This window comes from Strongylocentrotus purpuratus, unplaced genomic scaffold (assembly GCF_000002235.5).
Source record: "Strongylocentrotus purpuratus isolate Spur 01 unplaced genomic scaffold, Spur_5.0 spur5_scaffold_15, whole genome shotgun sequence".
NCBI lineage: Eukaryota > Metazoa > Echinodermata > Echinoidea > Camarodonta > Strongylocentrotidae > Strongylocentrotus > Strongylocentrotus purpuratus.
In genome coordinates, this window is record NW_022145600.1 from 1,272,073 (window position 1) to 1,290,899 (window position 18,827).

Genomic DNA, 18,827 nt, shown 5'->3' on the forward strand with positions numbered 1-18,827 from the left:
GATTCAATTAGCTATTAATATGATTTAAGAGTATGGCAGGAGAACACATAGTCACATTTCCCTCTGAATAATTTAACACCGAGTGGGAGCGACTAGCATGACTTGAAAGCGCAAAGTGTGTGTCTCGATTTAACGTTCAACGGCTGATAAAAGGATGCTTTAAAGGTACTATGTCCCATTTGCATCCAACATCAAATGCTGTAGAACTTTGCAGGAATTATGAATATGTCACGTATGTCATCTGTGAAATTAAACGACAGCAGTGTTTTAGTTTTTAATTTCTGCAAGGAAACCTGTTTACTTTCTAAATTTCACTGTCAGACACTATTGAGTGACTGACAGACTTCTTTTTTCTTTGGTAATAACATACATAAAATGAGCTGTAAAGGGTACACAAGCACAAACGTACGACTGTTCCGTACAAGGTTCTGAAAATCAGACTATTTCCTAAAAGGATTGCAATCTCTAAAGTCGATTCAACAACTAACGGTTATTATTTTCCCACAAAAAGACATTTTCAAGCCATTTTTTTTTGAGGGAAGTTCTAAATTAGTATTATCTTTCAAATGCCGGTGGAATTCAACCTTTTCCTTTTTTGTGCCTGCAAATGGGACATAGTACCTTTAAATACCCTGAATAAGACAAACAACAACAACACTTTGCCCTTTCAAGTCACGCTTGGCACTCCCACTCCATGTTTAATTATTCAGAGAGAAATGCGACTATTTGTTCCCCTGCCATACTACTAAATCATATAAAAAACAAGAATATCAACAATTTGGTTATATTGATAACCTTTTGGGGAAGCATCTTTATGGAGGGTTTATTAGCAAATTGAATGTAGAGGTGAAGAAACAATTATCTTTTCTCACAAGATCCTTTACACACAACGGCTACTCAGTCTTTGAAAAAATAAACTGCTGGAATAGTGCTCTCCAATGCCATCAAATATATACAAATAAATACTATTGAAAATAAAGATCTTGCAAAAATTAATCTATAATCATGACTTCCCTGCAAGAGGTAAAAAGTAATGTAACTGAAGTGATAGGTTATGCATGTAGTTTACAAAGAGAGTTGCTTATGATAAGATATTACATAATAAAACACATTTTGGTATGAATGCAATGTACAGTTACATGTACATATCTGTATGGCGATCTAAATGTGAATCTATTTGATCAGGTATGCCCTCACTTTCCTCCAAATACAGTATATTGAAGCAACATCAACCTATATACAAAACAATCTTCTTCCATCATTCAACAGTTTCTATTTACATGCTTACCTATTCTAAAGAGTACAAACATTAGGTATATAAGTGCCAATTTAAGGACACTTCCAACATTTAAAAATTTGTATGAAAAGTAAAAGTAACAGTATGAAAAAATGACAACGAAATGCAATCATATTAAGAAATATGTCTCGAACAATACTATGATGTCACTGAAAAGGTAAATATAAGAATGAAATATGATTCTACATTTCAACAAAATGTATTTGAATGTCATTGCCTACTCAAATTTTCTCAAATGATTCCTTAGAAACTGATTAAAAAAAAATCATGGGCCATCTATCAAAAAGGGGGCTAAAATAAGAAAGTGCCTTTTCAAAGCACTACAATCAATAAAGGAATAATGTCAAGGGAGAGATAGAAAGTACCAGTGAGTGGTAGAGCGAGAGAGAGAGAATGAGAGAGAGAGAGAGAGAGAGAGAGAGAAAGAAAGAGAGAGAGAGATGGAGAGAGAGAGAGAGAGAGAGGGGGGGGGGAGGGGATGGGGAAAAGTAATATGATGTCATTAATTCACACACATACACAGTACCCATCTCAGAATACATATGTACACAATTACATCACCATAAAATGTACAAACTTGATTAACATTTCGCTTAGCACCAGTCATTTTGAGTAAACTGAAATGGCAGGTTGAGCAAAGGAATTAATGCCTTGAATAATAATACCAGGCACCCTTTAAACAAAATTATGACATTTAAAAACAAGTAGCAACAGCTACAAAAACACATTACTCTAAAATACTCTAGATTCTAAATTACTGTTCTTACATTTGCTCTAATACTGATTATCTACATGTACCGGTATGCATATATTGCAACATACATTACACTCTTGCAAACTGAAACATACATGTGTGGAAGTTAAGAAAAATAAATTGAATTTTTCATAGCAGATTATCTTTCCCATCTACATGTACATTTGCAATCTATTGCAGTAGTGCCCTTTACTGAAAATAGTGACCAACAGTAAATTATATAAAGGGAATCTAGAGCGAGTTATTATGAAAACTTGAGTGAGAAAATGCATAGATCATCCCCTAACAGGTGGAGAAAAAAAACTTGCAGATATACAAGGCATTTTTACACTCAGTGGCAGTAGAAGAGTTTGTGCTGTACGAGTTTGTGTAATGCCATAGGCATAACATAATGATGTATTGAACTGAATGGTAACATTATCTCCCTACCTTATATATATAAAAAGACTATGAAAGTCTATAATATATACAAATTCTTTTCTTTTTGTATAAACATATTGTATTGGTTTATTGAGATAAAATAATCGAACCTGTAGCTGATAGCTGAAATTGTTCAATTTACAGAGTAAACAGTCCATGGATTAACATTACATTGATAACACAGATATACTTGTGTTTAGTGACAATACAAGCACGCTGCTATAGATTCCAATTAAAGGCACTCATCAAATGCTTGAAATTTGAACATCAATAAGCACATCATCACCTTTAAAAAGGCAGGGTGTATAAAAGATGCAGTGCAAAGAAAGAAACGTTATACACATAAAAAACATGAAAGTTTAAAACTGGTAAACGACATTACTGTATTCTGCATATGCTAATCCACAAAATATAATGTTGGCAATTTTGTTGGTACTTTTTTGGTATCACGGGTATATAGGATGAAAACCAAAGATGCCGCTTTCCCTGAAGAAAAACAAAATACTTGAATGCAGCTAAACGTCTGCCCCACATAGCACCTCCTTTCAGAGATACATGCACATTCCGTACTAAACAACGTATGAGAATTATCATGGAGGAGCAGTACATTGGAGCAATATTTGGCCATTAGTAACACATCTATATTTCAGTTAACGCAATATTGCTTCTAAAAATGATAAAAGATGAAAATCAACAGTAAACAGAAATCACAAAATGATAATAAGTTGTTAGAAGCATAAACATGACATGAAATATAAAGCTAAAAGGCAAACAATACAGGCCATAAACATCCATCTCTACTGTTTACCCCTTTGATACAGCCACTCCTCATTTTGTGAGTTAGCTCAATTTTTGTTGGGGGGATCAATTTAGCCCTTAAACAAATCCGGTCACAGCCAAATCATTGCATGAAATTTAGCTATGACAAAAACAGTTATCAAAAAAGAAAATGGTTCCATAAGGGATGTCTTGTTTATTTTGGGCTGATAAACAACGAGAGAGTAAAGTAAATTAGTTTCCAAGTTGTTTGGAAGTGCATACACACAATATATCATAATGTGATATGCGGCTATGCCCTATACAAGAATGGAAAAGCACAGATATTATTGTCCAATATCAAAAGTACACTCTGAAAGAGGAAGAAAAGAATGCTTATATCCATAATGTTTGTACATACAGCTGTACATGTATGTATATTTTGTTTTGTATGATACAATCATACATGGTTTTGTTCATTTGATGAACTCGTAGATTTATTGTATCTCAGATATTGTCCTGTAAAGGTTTGTTCAGATATGACAAAACTGCGCTGTTTTTTAAAGGACTTAAAGGGTTATACGCATAACATTTCTTAATCTTATAACACAGAGTCCTTTGTTGCGCACAGTTACCGTTCATTTTACACGCAGACAAAAGTGTGGCGTTTTTTGCAGCTGTTTACCAGCCCATATCTGAATGAGCCTTAATGTACAGTTCTGTGCAATGAAATTCAGATTGCAACATACACACAATGTACCTAAACAACTCCAAAACTCTTTGCAAAATAAAGCCTAAGATACAGAAGCAACATGTTGAAGAATTCACAGGACTATTTCCATATCATTTGAGCCCAATTCCTAAAGGGAAAGTCACAACTATTTCAAAAATTATATTGAAATCCCAACGACGATAAAAACAAAAGTAAAATCTTGCCTTTATCAAGAAAAGAAAAGTACATGTATGGCTCTGTAAGTACAGTTAAAAGCGTTCTCTATTTTTGACGTTCATATCCTCTAAGACAGTACAGTCAATCAGTATAAATCATCTACATCTGCTTTATTCTTGTCAATTTCTTGGGAGTCAATAAAAAACATTTCCTTGTATATTTTCAGATCAACAATGTACAATCAAATCACATGCTAGGTACATGTTAAAAAACAGCATTAAAATCTCTACTAGCAGTGAACAATAATTGCAAACAGTAGCTACACATTTACATATTAAAATGTGGCAAAACATTCCAACAATTGTTAAAAATGACTTACTGTCAAAATAAATTGGCAACGTATAAAGGAGAAGGAAGACGTGAATACAATTCATCATTTATCAGCTTTCTGCCCCTCTTACTCAATGTGGAAGGAGTTGATGTGAGATTGAATGATTGGGCGTGGCCCATAAGGCGTGGCACATCGGGCGTGGCGTATACCGGTGTAAGTGGGTTCCATCTTTAATCATCTTGGTCATGGCCGTGGGTGATCATGGGTGGCTTGGGGGAGCTGAACGTCTTGTTCTTCTGCTCTCCGTTCGGGATGCGTGAGGTGGTGGCAGTGACATCGCTGGCAGCCCGTTTCCTTGACAACGCAGGTGACATCATGGCCTGGGGCTCCTCTTCAAAGTGGTCGTAATGGTCAACGGTGGCTTCATGAGGCATCTATACGTATGGAATTGAAGATAGAGACAATATTAAGATTTTTTATCAACGTTTAAAAAAAACTTCATTGAAACGTATTTCAAAATCCAAGTCTGTTCATGCACTACCTACAGAAATACCTCCCCCCCCCCCCCAAAAAAAAAAATCTAAGGTGGTCGTGTATAACTCAGTGGCTAAGGTAAGGACTATTAGGCCTAAACAAAAAGGGCAATACAACATCTTTTTTGTAGGCCTTATTGCCGTAATGAAGTGACTTCCATGTGCAATATTCCATGTCCATTTAGGTTTGTTCTGTATTCTTTGTTTTTTTAAATCGTTATTCACTGCTTGAAGCTTTTCTTAAAATAATGTCCTACATATAGTTTTCCTAACTGAGAGAACGAACTGTAGTCAATGATAATTGTGATTACAAATACGTTCTTTTTTTCTACTCTTAATTTACTCGATAAAATCCTATGGTTAAGAATAGACAAATGTTGTGTACAAGGAACAAAAGAACCTCTTCCCCATGTGAATTGGCAAGTTTCTAGTCGCTGATACAAAATGCAATGCTACATGTCAGATCATCATGTGAGGTGTGAAACCTAAATGTGAACGATGGCATTGAGAATTGGTAATGGTGAAACTTGAAATCGGATAACTTACCAGTTGATGGGGTGCTCTGAAGAGATAACTGAATGGGTAATGAAGTAGGTTAAGGAATGATGATGAGTAGAGATCAGCGTAGCGGAGTACTTGACTGGCAAAGAAGGTCTGTCTGGAACCTGTAGAGTTAACAATAGTATTCAGAGATAAGTTATGAGATAAACAAATATTATACACTGTACATTAAGATAATAATTAATAACCTGTCCTACCTTTTAGCACAGCATGTATAACAAATTGAATAATGTACTTATGTGCATCCACAGTGATTCAGATATTATCATTATCAAAGTTAAGTACAAAATCTACTTTCTGTAATACAAACAAACACACAAACATATATAACTTTAACCCTCAATCTTTTTTTTTGTGGGAGGGGGTGTTATTATATATATATTTAAAACATGTTATCTTCTAGTTAACTAACACCAAGGCATTGTTCTACATAATTGTTGGAGGGCTTTGGGGCATATTTGTGGTTCTTGCATTCATTTTCTACAAGTGCATCACGTAAGTTCATTTAGAATCAAGATTTTCTTCTTTTTTTGGGGGGGGGGGGGAAGGGGGGCTTGGGGAATACTTTTTCTTTTGGAGTGGAATGGAAAGGGGAACCTAAATAAAAGCTACTGAGAGCACCTTTGCTCTGGAGTTGAATGATAACTTACCACTTCTGAACAGACTTCCTAGTTTACCATGACACATATCCATCTCATGAGTGATAGTCTGCATGGCCTTCCTTACTTTACTGATGTCTGGAATCCTCTCGGTTGCACTGTCAAGATTCCTACACGATGACAAAACAATTGATTTGTAATATCACCTTACTGTTCATACTCGCACAACAAATAAGATGTACAGTCAAACCTGTCTATAAAGACAACCCAAGGGAAATAGAAAAAGTGACCACTGTAGACAGCGGCCTTTCTAGACAGGTTCTACAATACACATTTCTCTCTCAAGGGAGACAAAATGCATGGCCATTATAGACAGGTGGTCTTTATAGAGAGGTGGTTGCTAACACAGGTTTGACTGTATAGGCTAACACCTAATTATCATCTCTGTTACACTGTCAAGATTCCTACAGGCTGAAAGCCACTCAGCAAAAGTTACCATTACCATTTTAGATGGTATGATCCAAGATCAGTTCAAACCGTACAAGGAAGCCAGATTTTGAAAATGGTAAGTTTCATTTTCCTAAACAAAAAATACGTTGTGCAGATGATACCAGGTAGATTTAAGTAAGCATTATGCATGTGTTTGCTATATGAACAGGAAAACAAGAATTTAAAGGTAAACTGATGCATGTTCAGTTCCACTTGCAAAGTGATTGCATTGTGAACGAAGAATTGTGAATAAATGATTTTAGAATCATCTTAATACTGATAACAAATTGTGTAACCTTTGCAAAAAAAAATCACAAACAGTCACAAGCTCAATATGGGACTATGCACATGTGTGGCGTCAAGATACATTGTGACTGAATTTAGAATCACTCACTTGTACTGCTCTGCCAAAGCCACATCCAGCTCTTCCAGTCTCTCAAACAATGCTGTAATAAACAAAAACAAAATAATATGAAATTTATGAATATTTAATCATAATGTATCCTTGAGGTGCACCGCAATGTACCTTCAAAATTAAATATGAATAATGTATAAACTGTTCTGTGGTTGTATGTTTACTACCATCGTCTCCTTAGTGTAATTCCAGAGAACTGATATGGAAAACATACTGATCTAACTTATAAAGCAACTTTTACAAATGAAATTTTATCTAATAGACCTTGTTACATTTGTCGTAACTGGAATATTTGCAAAAGATAATCCATAGATTGAAAGACAATGTAATGGTTCATTTTACAAAAAACACCTCAGATTATTACTTTATTTCTCATTCTGTCAATTACAAGTTGCTTTCTTTACTTGTTTACTCTTCTTCTCTATCCAGACAGAGAGTACTTGAGCAAGCTCTCATACCACAAAGACGCTACCATTTCCATCACCATCATCATCCTCATCATTACCATTCTCATCATCACCATTACTATCACCATCACCATCACCATCACCATCATCATCATCACCATCACCACCATCATCATCATCACCACATCATCATCACATCATCATCATCATCCTCACCATCATCCTCATCATCATCCTCATCACCACCATTCTCATCATCACTATCATCACCATCACCATCACCATTACCATCACCATTACCATCACTATCACCATCATCATCATCACCATCACCACCACCATCATCATCATCATCTTCATCACCATTCTCACCATCACTATCATCACCATCACCATCACCATTACCATCACCATTACCATCACTATCACCATCATCATCATCATCACCATCACCACCACCATCATCATCATCATCATCACCACCATTCTCATCATCACTATCATCACCATCACCATCACCATTACCATCACCATTACCATCACTATCACCATCATCATCATCATCACCATCACCATCACTATCATCATCATCATCATCATCACCATTCTCACCATCACCACCATTACCATCATCATCATCATCATCATCATCATCACCATTCTCACCTTCACCACCATCATCATCACCTCCGCCTCCTCCTCCTCCTCCTCCTCATCAATTATATTTCTTACTTCTCTTCTCTGTCCAGACTGAGAGTTCTTGTGCAACCTCCGGTACCACCAAGAAAGTCCTCCATCCCCTCTCCTTCTTAGACTTGAGGATATCTCCAAAGATGTGGTCTCCGATGTAGAGGACATCGTTGCCTCTGGCGTGGAGCATCTCACAGATGACATCGCAGGATCCTCCCGAGTAGACCTTTCCTTGCTGGGCCACGCCAACGTGACTGCCAATCTTCAGGGAACCTGTATCCTGTGATTCATTAGAGACAGGAAAATAAGCTTTAAAAGCATTGTTTAACAATGTTAAATCTGAGATGCATGGCCCATGTGTTATCAGCGTCTGTGATGTGGTATATAGAAGTCCTAAAAAATTGCGCTCCAAAAAGATCATGAAGTGCCTCAAAAAATTAAAAATATTTGAGTAAACAGTTTTACCATACCCATTTTCCCCAATACATTATAAAAACCTGTTGGGAAAACAGAAAATTTGATTTTGATTTCCAACCATGAATATCTTGATAATCAGACAGGAGATTGGCTTGTAAAAGTCATGGGGTTCCTGACTGACCTAAAGGTTTATAATTATCATTGCAGCATGAGCTAAATCCAGGATTTTGTTTCAGAATCTAAGACAATGTTACAGAGTCACTTTAATTAGGAAAGTAAATTGATGCATGTATATGGTGCAGATAAAAATAGCATCACACCTTTGTTACCACTCCAGTCATAATGATAAAGTGATATTGTGGATCTTCACGTTTCAATCTAAAGTCTAAACATAATGTACAATCTTGCATTGAATTTAAAAAATCCATCACAATTGTATCTAAAAAAGAAGACTATGGATTAATAAAGTTTGCAGCAAATTAAATGACAAACTGAGGATAACATGTTATACTACTTTATCTGTGGTTTTCAGCAAGTTTACATAACTCATTGTTTATCTATTTATTTTGCTTGTCCTTAAAGGGGGTTTCCTTAGTTGGGTAATCCCTTTGGCAGCTCACTCAGGAAGCTATACTGGGATGGTAGGTGAGGCGAGTAACTACAAGGAGTGTCATGAATTGCTGGAATGGTGTGCGGACAAAGCACTTGTCAATTTAAACTAAAATATGCTGAGTCCAGTGCAAGTAACAACCGATGTGAGAACCAACCGGGGGGCTGCATCATTCTGATGGAGGGTAGAGCAGCCTCCTTGAAGTTGGTTATTCCTGTTGCATTGACTGCTGAGCCTGGGTGTAGCGTTAAGAGAATATGTGTCTTTCCCGTGGCCTGACTCGGGCTTATTGGGTATAATACGACTACGGTCAACAAGACCGCAGTATTCACATGCGTGCAACATACGCAAAATTGAAGCATGAGGAGAACTTTGGTCTGTTTCGCGAATGCTGACCATGTAGAGATCAAAACACTGATTACTGTAAATCAAGTCCATTCATTTACGTGCAGTTGTCCAAAAGAAGACATAGATGGCATTAACCAGTATCTGCCTTGCTACACCCCCTTTAAAATACCTGATAAAATACATGATTCATTTTAAAAAAAGTTTTCAGGTTTTGGGTTTTTAATTTGCTGCCAATAATCAATACAGACAAGAAAAGACACATTTTCTCTCAAATAAATCATCAAAATCATATCTAATAGCGCCAGACAAAACACAAACTCTCCAAATCTATTGGGAATCGGTAAACAGAGATAAAGAGCCATGACTTACGAGATCAACTTGTCTAAGGATAGTTCCGTTGGCAAAGAAGCTTGGTTTCTTAGCATCTACAATGGTGATGTCAAAGTACTGGTACCACTTCTTGTGAGGAGTTCCAGGCTGTAGGGAGTTGAGAGGACAAAAGATTAGATTACAGAAATAGATAAATTTATTGAGTGAGTCATAAAGCTAAACCATGCTTGTAGGTGATTCACATGGCCAGCATTCTGCAGCCAGGGGAAAATACTGACAGAGAGAGGTCTTTCAATTTTAACCAGGTGCTGTTGAATATTGTAGACCAGTGCAACTATCAAAAGACTCAAGTTGCTTATCATCGACCATAGAATTAAGTAAATACAATAACCATACAAGCAAAATTATTCATTGTTAAAACTGCCTCAGTGACTATCTCTCTACACAGACCACCTGTCTATAATGATCTCTTGTTTTTGAGGGCAGCCATTCAGTATTATTGTGACAGTTCAAGTATTGAAGTATATAAATGACCTTCTGTGATCTTCTAAAAAATGTTTTGGGTGGTGCTGGTTATGTTTCCCTCACCGATGACCCCAAGTAAGATACTCTAATCTTGACAAGGGGAAGCTGTATTAATGCAGCCTTTCCCTTCATGTACTCCACAAATTCACATGCAATGTAGAATCCAAAATATTAAGTTGTTCTTCAATATAGATACCACAGTGAGAATCAGTCAACTAAAATCATATTACACATATGAGACAATGCTTCTTTGCACGTAATGTGCTTCTCAAGTGTTTTGAAATTTAACCTGGCTTTAGTTCAAACTGCAGGCATAAAATTGTAAAATCACAGTGAGTCACTGATCACATCTACTTATCCATGAACCTTATCATACCAGCAATAGTTCTTCGGTCAAGGTAAGGTATTCTAGTATGCATTATTCTGAATGTACACATTTCAAGCTCTTCCACCTTGGGTGTTGCTCTATACTTTCTCATGAATTATTTAGATGCTACACAAGTGATATCCCTGTACCACATTGTATTTATTACGGGAAAGATATAACCAAGGCTTTAAGATTAATAAATTGTTTCTTTCAAGATACAAGGGTAGTCATGGAGCTAATCAAGATCAGAAATGGGCAATTTTGCAAAGCCATTGTGTTGCACAAGGCCATCCTTTCATTAATTGGTGCCTATTGTTTTGTGTCAATGTGCACATGTCACGAACGAGTGCCTGTGCCAATTGGCACTGGTGGTGAATGGAAGGTTACTTAGTCCTGTTGTGATGTGGTGGTTATAAGTCAATGGAATAAGGATTATTATCATTTTCAAGTTTTATTTTTGTAATACCAGTTTTTGATAATCTTCCTAAGAAGCCAGAAATCTAAGATTAACAGGGCACTGACATACCTTTTGTATGTCACTTGCATTTCTATGATGGGATCTAGGTCTGTTCTGAAAAATTACTGAACAGGAACGCCTAACAAATGGTAACAAGTTCTCTGACTACACAGGGTGCATATCTAAATCTTTTTGGGGGAATTCTCAATGCAGAATAAGATTGTCACTTACCGCAGGTCCATGAGGGAAGTCAAACAAGTACTTCATCACTTTCTGAAAGGACAAAAGACAATGAGAAAGATACGTCAATTGATAATCTGTTTGAAATTAAAATAAGTTAGAATAAAAATAGACAACACAAAATCGTGCTGCCCGGGTTGTTTTGGGAGGGAGCAGGTATGAATCAGCATCTCCTCTACTTAAGCAATTACACTGGTTAACCGTAAATAACAGAATCATATACAAAGTTTCCCTAATTGTCTACCAATGTTTGAATAATTGTGCACCAATGTATCTGTCTGTGCTTCTACATACTCCTCCTAGACTTCAATACAACCTCCGCTCTTCTAACGACCCCACGCTCCTCCGATTACCACGTATCAATTCAAGATCGGGGGAGTGTAGTTTCTTTTATTATGGCCCCAAAATTTGGAATACCCTCCCTTTCGACCTCCGTACCTCTCCCTCAGTTGAAATTTTCAAGAAAAAACTAAAAACGTACCTCTTCAATAAGTAAATTGTAATTCTAATATTTTTGTTTGTTATTATAATTACTCTTTTATACATGTATTATCTTGTGTTTACTATGTCATTATTTCTGTAAAGCGCTTCGAGCAATTCGTTGGATGTTGCGCTATATAAAAGACAATTGTATGTATGTATGTATGTAATGGGTGCTGCAATGCTAAAGAAATATAAATATCATTAACCTGTATTCCTCTCATTCCCCATGAAGGGAGTCGGGGTCAAGGGTATTTATTACCATTTGTTACAAATGCCTGTCTATTGCTCAATAAACTCAAATCAACTACATGTACTCACCAATCAAAGCTACAAGATTTATTTATTCCAAAACACAAGACAGTTTTAACAGCTTTTGTCTTTTAATTGATTTCTACTCCATGAAGTACCATGTGTGGTTGCTGCTTGGGTTACTGAATAAAGAGTATCACTTGAATGCTTCATTGGAAATGAATAAACTAATATGGTAACACAGTAAGTATTTCTATGGAGGCTACCCAAGGGAAACAGAAAAAGTGGCCATAGTAGACGGGTGGCCTTTCTGGACAGGTTCTACAACACTCATTTCTCCCTCAATGGAATAAAGAGGACAGGTGGCCTTTACAGAAAGGTGGCCACAAAGACATGTTTGACAGTACAAGAGAATTTATTTTCTAGATCAATAATAACATACAAGGTACCCCCTATATGGAATATAGCACCACACCAAAAACACATATTCTTTAAACTCTTTCAAATGAGTATTCATTATTACACTGTAAATGTCCTAGATATATGAAAAATCGACATTCTTATGAAAAGCTTGAATATGGATATCAATTTACAATTCTCTGTGCTAATTTGATTGCCCTATCGTATTTTGTTCTGTACTTATGATGTATATTTGTGTTCATGTTAATTGGATCACGTTTACAAGTTTTACCAAACTTTTTATGATCCCACCACATTTACATTAATCTATTCTTATTTGTGTATTTACTTTTACTGTGTCATTTTTTGTGTGAATATGGTTTATGGTTTATACATGTTTTAAAATGAAGATGTTGAAATGATAACGAACATTACCTTGGTATAGTTGTAGCCACTGTTGGTCACAAGGAAAACCTTCTTCCCATGGTCTCTCATTCTACAAGTATAAGAGATCATTTAAAAAAAAATGATAAATACAAATATTTCTTGATTTACAGAGAATATTTCAGTAGCCGTGGAAAATTATTTGAACAAAAAATTAAATAAAATTGTTATGTGAATATTTGCCCAGGTTAGATAAGATTGATGAATGACTGTGAAAATAGATTAATCTAGTCAAACAAACCACACTTAAAGGTCGCTGGCCATGTTAATTTTGAATCCAGATATCTGCATAGATTCAAATTTAACACAATGCACTCAATATACTTTTACCAAGTGGAATAATCAAAAGAGAAATATACACCTGTTTAGTTTTATTAAAGGGGAAGTCCACCCTGATAATTAGCTGGTATCAATAAAAGCAGAAAATCAAGAGAAAAATACATTTGTGAAAGGTGGAGCATTAGCCAATTAAAATTAGAATAATTTAGAAACACAAATTGGCAAAACTGTGACATATCTTTTGAGGTCCTTTCCAATTTGCTCTGCATAGAAAATTTCATAAACAATTCATATTCTTATTTTTGTTTTTAATGATGGAATAGATTTGTTTCATACAGAGGTTATATGAAAACATATTTGCAATGATTTTATTTAGGGTGAATGTATGATTGGAATTTCTTTAGGGCAAAATGAACATTTCTGATTTCTTTACTATGTACAGTCTACAGAGCAAATCGGAGGGGATATCGCCAGACACGTCACAGAATTGCTAATTTGAGTTTGATTGATAGCAACTTTAAAAATTCACACCTTTCTTATTTTATATCTAATTTTGCTCAAACTTTCACTGACCTGTTCATCTCATTTTCCTGCTTCTATTAGAAGCAACTTAATATCAGGGTGGACTTCCCATTTAAAGGTTACACATGTACAGGAAATTGTATTTGTTCAAAATGAGTACAGTCAGATGCCAATGAATCGATGATCCTTACCAAATGCCCAGAATAGTAATTACTGAATTAAAGTCAAAAACTGTTACATGCAACAACTTTTTAATATTTTTGCTGGTACTTATACTACACAACATATGAAGTAGTATCTTCATGGATCATACAATAATTGTTGCTATGTCAGACAAACATCAACAAGGTATTGGGTTGCCAACAGTAACTTAAGTAATGCATGCATGAAATTTGAATGCATTTAATAGTTAACTGGGCCCCGTTGTATCAAAACTTACCAACCATCGATGGTAACTTTGACATCAATATTAACTACCATAGTAACAGCACCCAAAAGCGAATCAAATCAAGGTTTCCATGGAAGTTATTATTAATGGCAAAGTCATCACCAATGCTAAGTTTTATGCAATGGGGCCCTGGTCTCTTCCTTAGAAAGAGTTGAGGGGACATAAAGCAGAATCAGATTGTATCCAGGTTTTGCTTCATTCATGTTTCAATAAGAAAAAGATTTAATGGGAAACATGCATGAGGTCCCTAAAGCGGATATAAACATGCAACCACAGTTTTCGACAAGAAAGTTCACTACTACATGAATTTGAGGACCTGTGATACTATTGTGAACAGGTGCGCCCTGTTTTCTTAAAGTGCCGGGGCTGCTTTGACCAACCCATTTACATGTATTGTCGCTATCCTCATCCAAGAGAGCAGTTCAGACCTGGGTCTTAGCCCTGAGAAGATGAGAGATAAGGTGATGGAAAACACAGCAACCTTGCCCGCTAAGAGCTTTATTAATCTTTAGACCGGCGACGAGTCTTCCATCTAAAGACACCATCAGCTTAGGGGTAAGTCCTTTCTATGTTCTTCATAGAAAATGTGGAACACACAAGTGTACAATGACTTTAAAGGCGAGGCACACAAACTATTGATACCATTTCCCCTGCAGGTTGCCACTAGGAAACACCAAAGCCTGCGTCTGATCATGCTTTGAGCACCTGTACCTGCACCTAAGCACCTCTTCAAGAGCTTGATGTCATCTGCGGCTACAGCTATAGGTTGAACTGAATGAGGTGCAGGGAACATGGTTACCGATTGTCCAGAAAGTGCATGGTGCAGTTGAGAGAACAACGGAACAGTTCCCTGATAGCTAGCTGCCTATAAGGTAATGGTATCAATAGACCAGTTGGCTTGCCTGAATAGTCTTTAGTGTCTGATACTGAACTAAGATACGCTAAACAAACAAAAAGAAAAAGAAGAAGAAAACTTGGAGAGTAAAAGCGAAAAGGTTGCGTAGAAGACGGAGTGGTCGGTCCAGTCTGCTGCCCTCACCTTTGTAGAAGCATGGGTAATCTTGGGTCCTTGATGATGTACTCTTCAGGATTCTCTACCGTTTTATCCTTGAGGGAACCCTGATGAAAGAACAACAGTCAAAAGCTTTTCATCTTTAGTTCACATAATGATATGATGAAATAGGTGCAATAGTTATGATAATAATGGATGAATGAGTAAAGCTATCTGACTAAATGAGTACAAAGAAAAATGACAGGAAGCTGACTGAGCAAAGAACTCCATAGATCAGCTGGAACCAATGATTAGTTTGCCTGCGTTTTATCCATTCAATTTTTTTAAAGGAAACCTCACCCCAAGAAATAACTTTAGTTATTCTGATAGATTTATTGTATTTTTGCCTATTAATCTACAAGATTCCCAACCAAAGTGTATGAGAAAGGTACAAAGTAGGATATTCTTAGCACAACATGGGCATCGCCATTTTCTTGATAACGTGACGTACTATCCGAGGATACTTCCTTCCAAAGTCTGCTGTAAGGAATTGTTCCATTCACCTGATATTATCTTTTGTACTACAATTTTCTGAGGTGAAGGGTTCATATAAATGAAATAGCTTTGTCAACTGCTATGTTTAAGTATTTTTAAATTAATGAGATACAATTGTTCCCCTGCTATATTTTTCTACAAATATAATTTTTACCTCATCAGCTATCATGTTCCCTCATTGAAAAGAAAGTTTTTTGTAATTGAATTAAAAATTCAATCCAACTAAAGCTTGGTGCATAATACATGTACAAGTTTGCCTGGTACGACACATTACCACAAAAATAGCTGCGTCCACGCATGCTATTAAAGGCTTTACATCATGCCCAAAATTTCTTCATTTATATATCTCTTGTACATTTTTGTAAGGAATATTGTACTTCAATAGGCAGGAATATATCTATCTTTCAACATACCTACACATATTCTTTGGGGTGAGGTTTCCTTTACAAATTAAGCAACCAAAATGTTTGTCTTTTTGTCCTGTTAAAATTTGTGGAAGGGAAAGAGGGGCACATACATGCACAAATAAAGAGTAGAGAAAAAGCAAAGTTTAAAGACGGGCAAGGTAGGAACTAGGAAGAATTTAATTTACATTTCGGTCATTCTTTGTCATTGGGGCAAACACATATGACAACATTCATGTTACTCTGGTATGAGCTCTTCCATTACAGATGGAAGATTAAATCAAGTGCTTAAGACTTTCATGCTATGTCCTGCCAGAATCATTTATGTTTAAGTTACTCACTACAAATTTCTTTTCCTTTTCTTTCTTTTCTTTTACCAGAGTATCATGGACATCATATTCACAATGCATTATGCTAAATTCAGGTCAAGAGTTTTGAAACATCATGAAGCTCAAGAACTTCTTGACATAAATGGCTACAATGTATGTCTTCTATGCTCAAATTATTTTTGTAGCAAATGTCGTTGATTTGACAGGAGAAATGATTTTTCACTTCTCATGTTGTAAAAATTGACCAAACATCATGGAACAATTCAATTATTTGTTTATCCAAAGAAAATGAACTACGATTCTCTTTTTAACCAACAGGAAATGGGTGGTCCATTAAGTAAGCCTTTGGGAATGAAAGAATTTAGCATTCAATGAGTTAAGACAGATACAGGTGTAATGTTATTCTTACCTTGAGATGAACCCAGTCAACGGTGTTCCTGACATCAGAGAAGATACTCTCCCAAGACATGAAGAGATCGCCTTTCCTCACCCCCTTGTCACCGTCCACAAAGTCTGGCTGAGTTGAGAAATAGTTCACCAAGCAGGCGATGAGGTAGGTTTCTACATAGGGCAAACCAAAGAAATATCATCAGACAAAAGTTGAAGAAAATATTTTATTCTCAAAATAGAACAATGAGTTCTGATAAATGTGGATCATTATCTCATTATTTCCTCTTTCCCAAGTGGAAAAGCAATACTTAGTCTTACCCAATAGCTTCTGGACAATATCACACTTTCACAATGCAAAAGCAAGACCAACACTGTTAAAGCCCCACTACACTAGTTTGGCCGGGAGGGATTAGACTTCCCTGCATGGTCACTGACATGTGGTTATCTCATCAAATGAGCTCTCAATTAACATAAGAAAAAGAGGATCAAGGGGACCAATGGTCACCGATTAAGCATTGTTTGCTATATAGAGGGTGCAAGTAGCTATACATGTAAGTAGTGCAGTGGGGCTCTGATTATCTTCAATGGGTATTTGCAAACAAGTCTTCCTTTACCTGGCAGGTTGAAGAGCGTATTGAGGACGTACAGACGATCCTGTTCTGTTCTGAGGGCAATGAACTTGTTTGGGTACTGCTCTGCAATCTCTGCTGAAGTAAGGAACTTGAAGCCATGTACACATACCAGGATATTGCCATATGTGTCAATCTGAAGATTGAGAGATTTATCAATCATATTTTAAATCAGATAAAGAGTACTTTATCAATTTCATGAACATGCACATTTGCACATGAAAGTGTCATTATGAAATGTAATCTTATTATGTATATTCCTCAAACTATTGGATGTACTGTACATGCACAGTTATAAAACAAACTTCATGACTATACTCTACAGAAAATCAGGGGGGGGGGTGGGGTTAGAAAATATCAAGTGTTTGATAATAAAGCATGATATTTAATAAGCAGGAACTACTTGTATTCTACAGGTTGTTTCTAATATGCAATACAATTTTTTAAAAATTAACACTCACATTGAAATCTAAGAACTTATGTACATATACTTCTTTATAATGGTAATAAAATATAATCACAAAATAAATAAAAATGATACAATATAGCTGCTTAGGTAATTTATAGACATTGTGTCCTCACCTTAAGTAGGTTTCCATAAACCTTGTCAAAGACAAGACCTCTGATAGGAAAGCATGGATCATATTCAAAGTTGTACAGATCCTGGAAATAAAACAAGAAATCAATGTTTGTACAACAAATTTACAATGAAATTGCCAAGTCAAAAATATTCACTGCCTATTGATGTTAGCTTTCTAAAATAAATTTGTCACATTTCTTCAAATTTTTTACATATATTGAGAGATACCTACATGTACATGTAGCGCTTAGAGACTTCGGTGGTAAGTGCTTTATAAGTAACGTTTTTATTATTATCATTACATGTAGAATCTTTGTGTAAAGAATGTCTTGTGTAGATATTTTTTCAAATGAGACAAATCCATTTTCCTCATGTTCATTCAAATAAATTTCTATTTTCTGTTTTTATGATAAAATGTCATATGTCATAAAAGATGATAATAACAATGCAATCTTTTAATATATCTTCACCAAAAGTATACCAAGATGTTGTGTGTGTCCTGATAGGTTGTGTATCCGGACAGTTGATTTAAAACAGCAATTTGATGAAGTTAACATGCAATATTCTATACATCTTTTAAGACTTATGTTGGACAATATTGTGAAAGACGAATATGTATGATGGTCAGTGCATTTTTTTTGCTTATTTAACTTTAACTTTACTTAACTTTACTTGTTAAGTGTCCAGACA

The 18,827-nt window shown here is 35.8% G+C and overlaps 1 protein-coding gene across 3 annotated transcripts in view; it reads right to left on the reverse strand.

The window, feature by feature from the left end:
* Positions 1 to 2,361: 2,361 nt before the first annotated feature.
* Positions 2,362 to 18,827, reverse strand: part of LOC593129 (cytosolic purine 5'-nucleotidase) — a 30,299-nt gene continuing 13,833 nt past the window's right edge. For all 3 annotated transcript variants that reach the window (XM_030985312.1, XM_030985314.1, XM_030985313.1), the window contains 12 exons: positions 18,140 to 18,220; positions 17,543 to 17,693; positions 16,948 to 17,099; positions 15,299 to 15,378; positions 13,002 to 13,062; positions 11,427 to 11,468; positions 9,886 to 9,993; positions 8,184 to 8,421; positions 7,024 to 7,075; positions 6,192 to 6,310; positions 5,527 to 5,645; positions 2,362 to 4,881 (listed from right to left, as the gene is read on the reverse strand). In XM_030985312.1, coding sequence (XP_030841172.1) covers positions 4,678 to 4,881; positions 5,527 to 5,645; positions 6,192 to 6,310; positions 7,024 to 7,075; positions 8,184 to 8,421; positions 9,886 to 9,993; positions 11,427 to 11,468; positions 13,002 to 13,062; positions 15,299 to 15,378; positions 16,948 to 17,099; positions 17,543 to 17,693; positions 18,140 to 18,220 — 1,407 coding nt within the window. In that variant the 3' untranslated portion in view covers positions 2,362 to 4,677. The remainder of the gene's footprint in view (positions 4,882 to 5,526; positions 5,646 to 6,191; positions 6,311 to 7,023; positions 7,076 to 8,183; positions 8,422 to 9,885; positions 9,994 to 11,426; positions 11,469 to 13,001; positions 13,063 to 15,298; positions 15,379 to 16,947; positions 17,100 to 17,542; positions 17,694 to 18,139; positions 18,221 to 18,827) is intronic.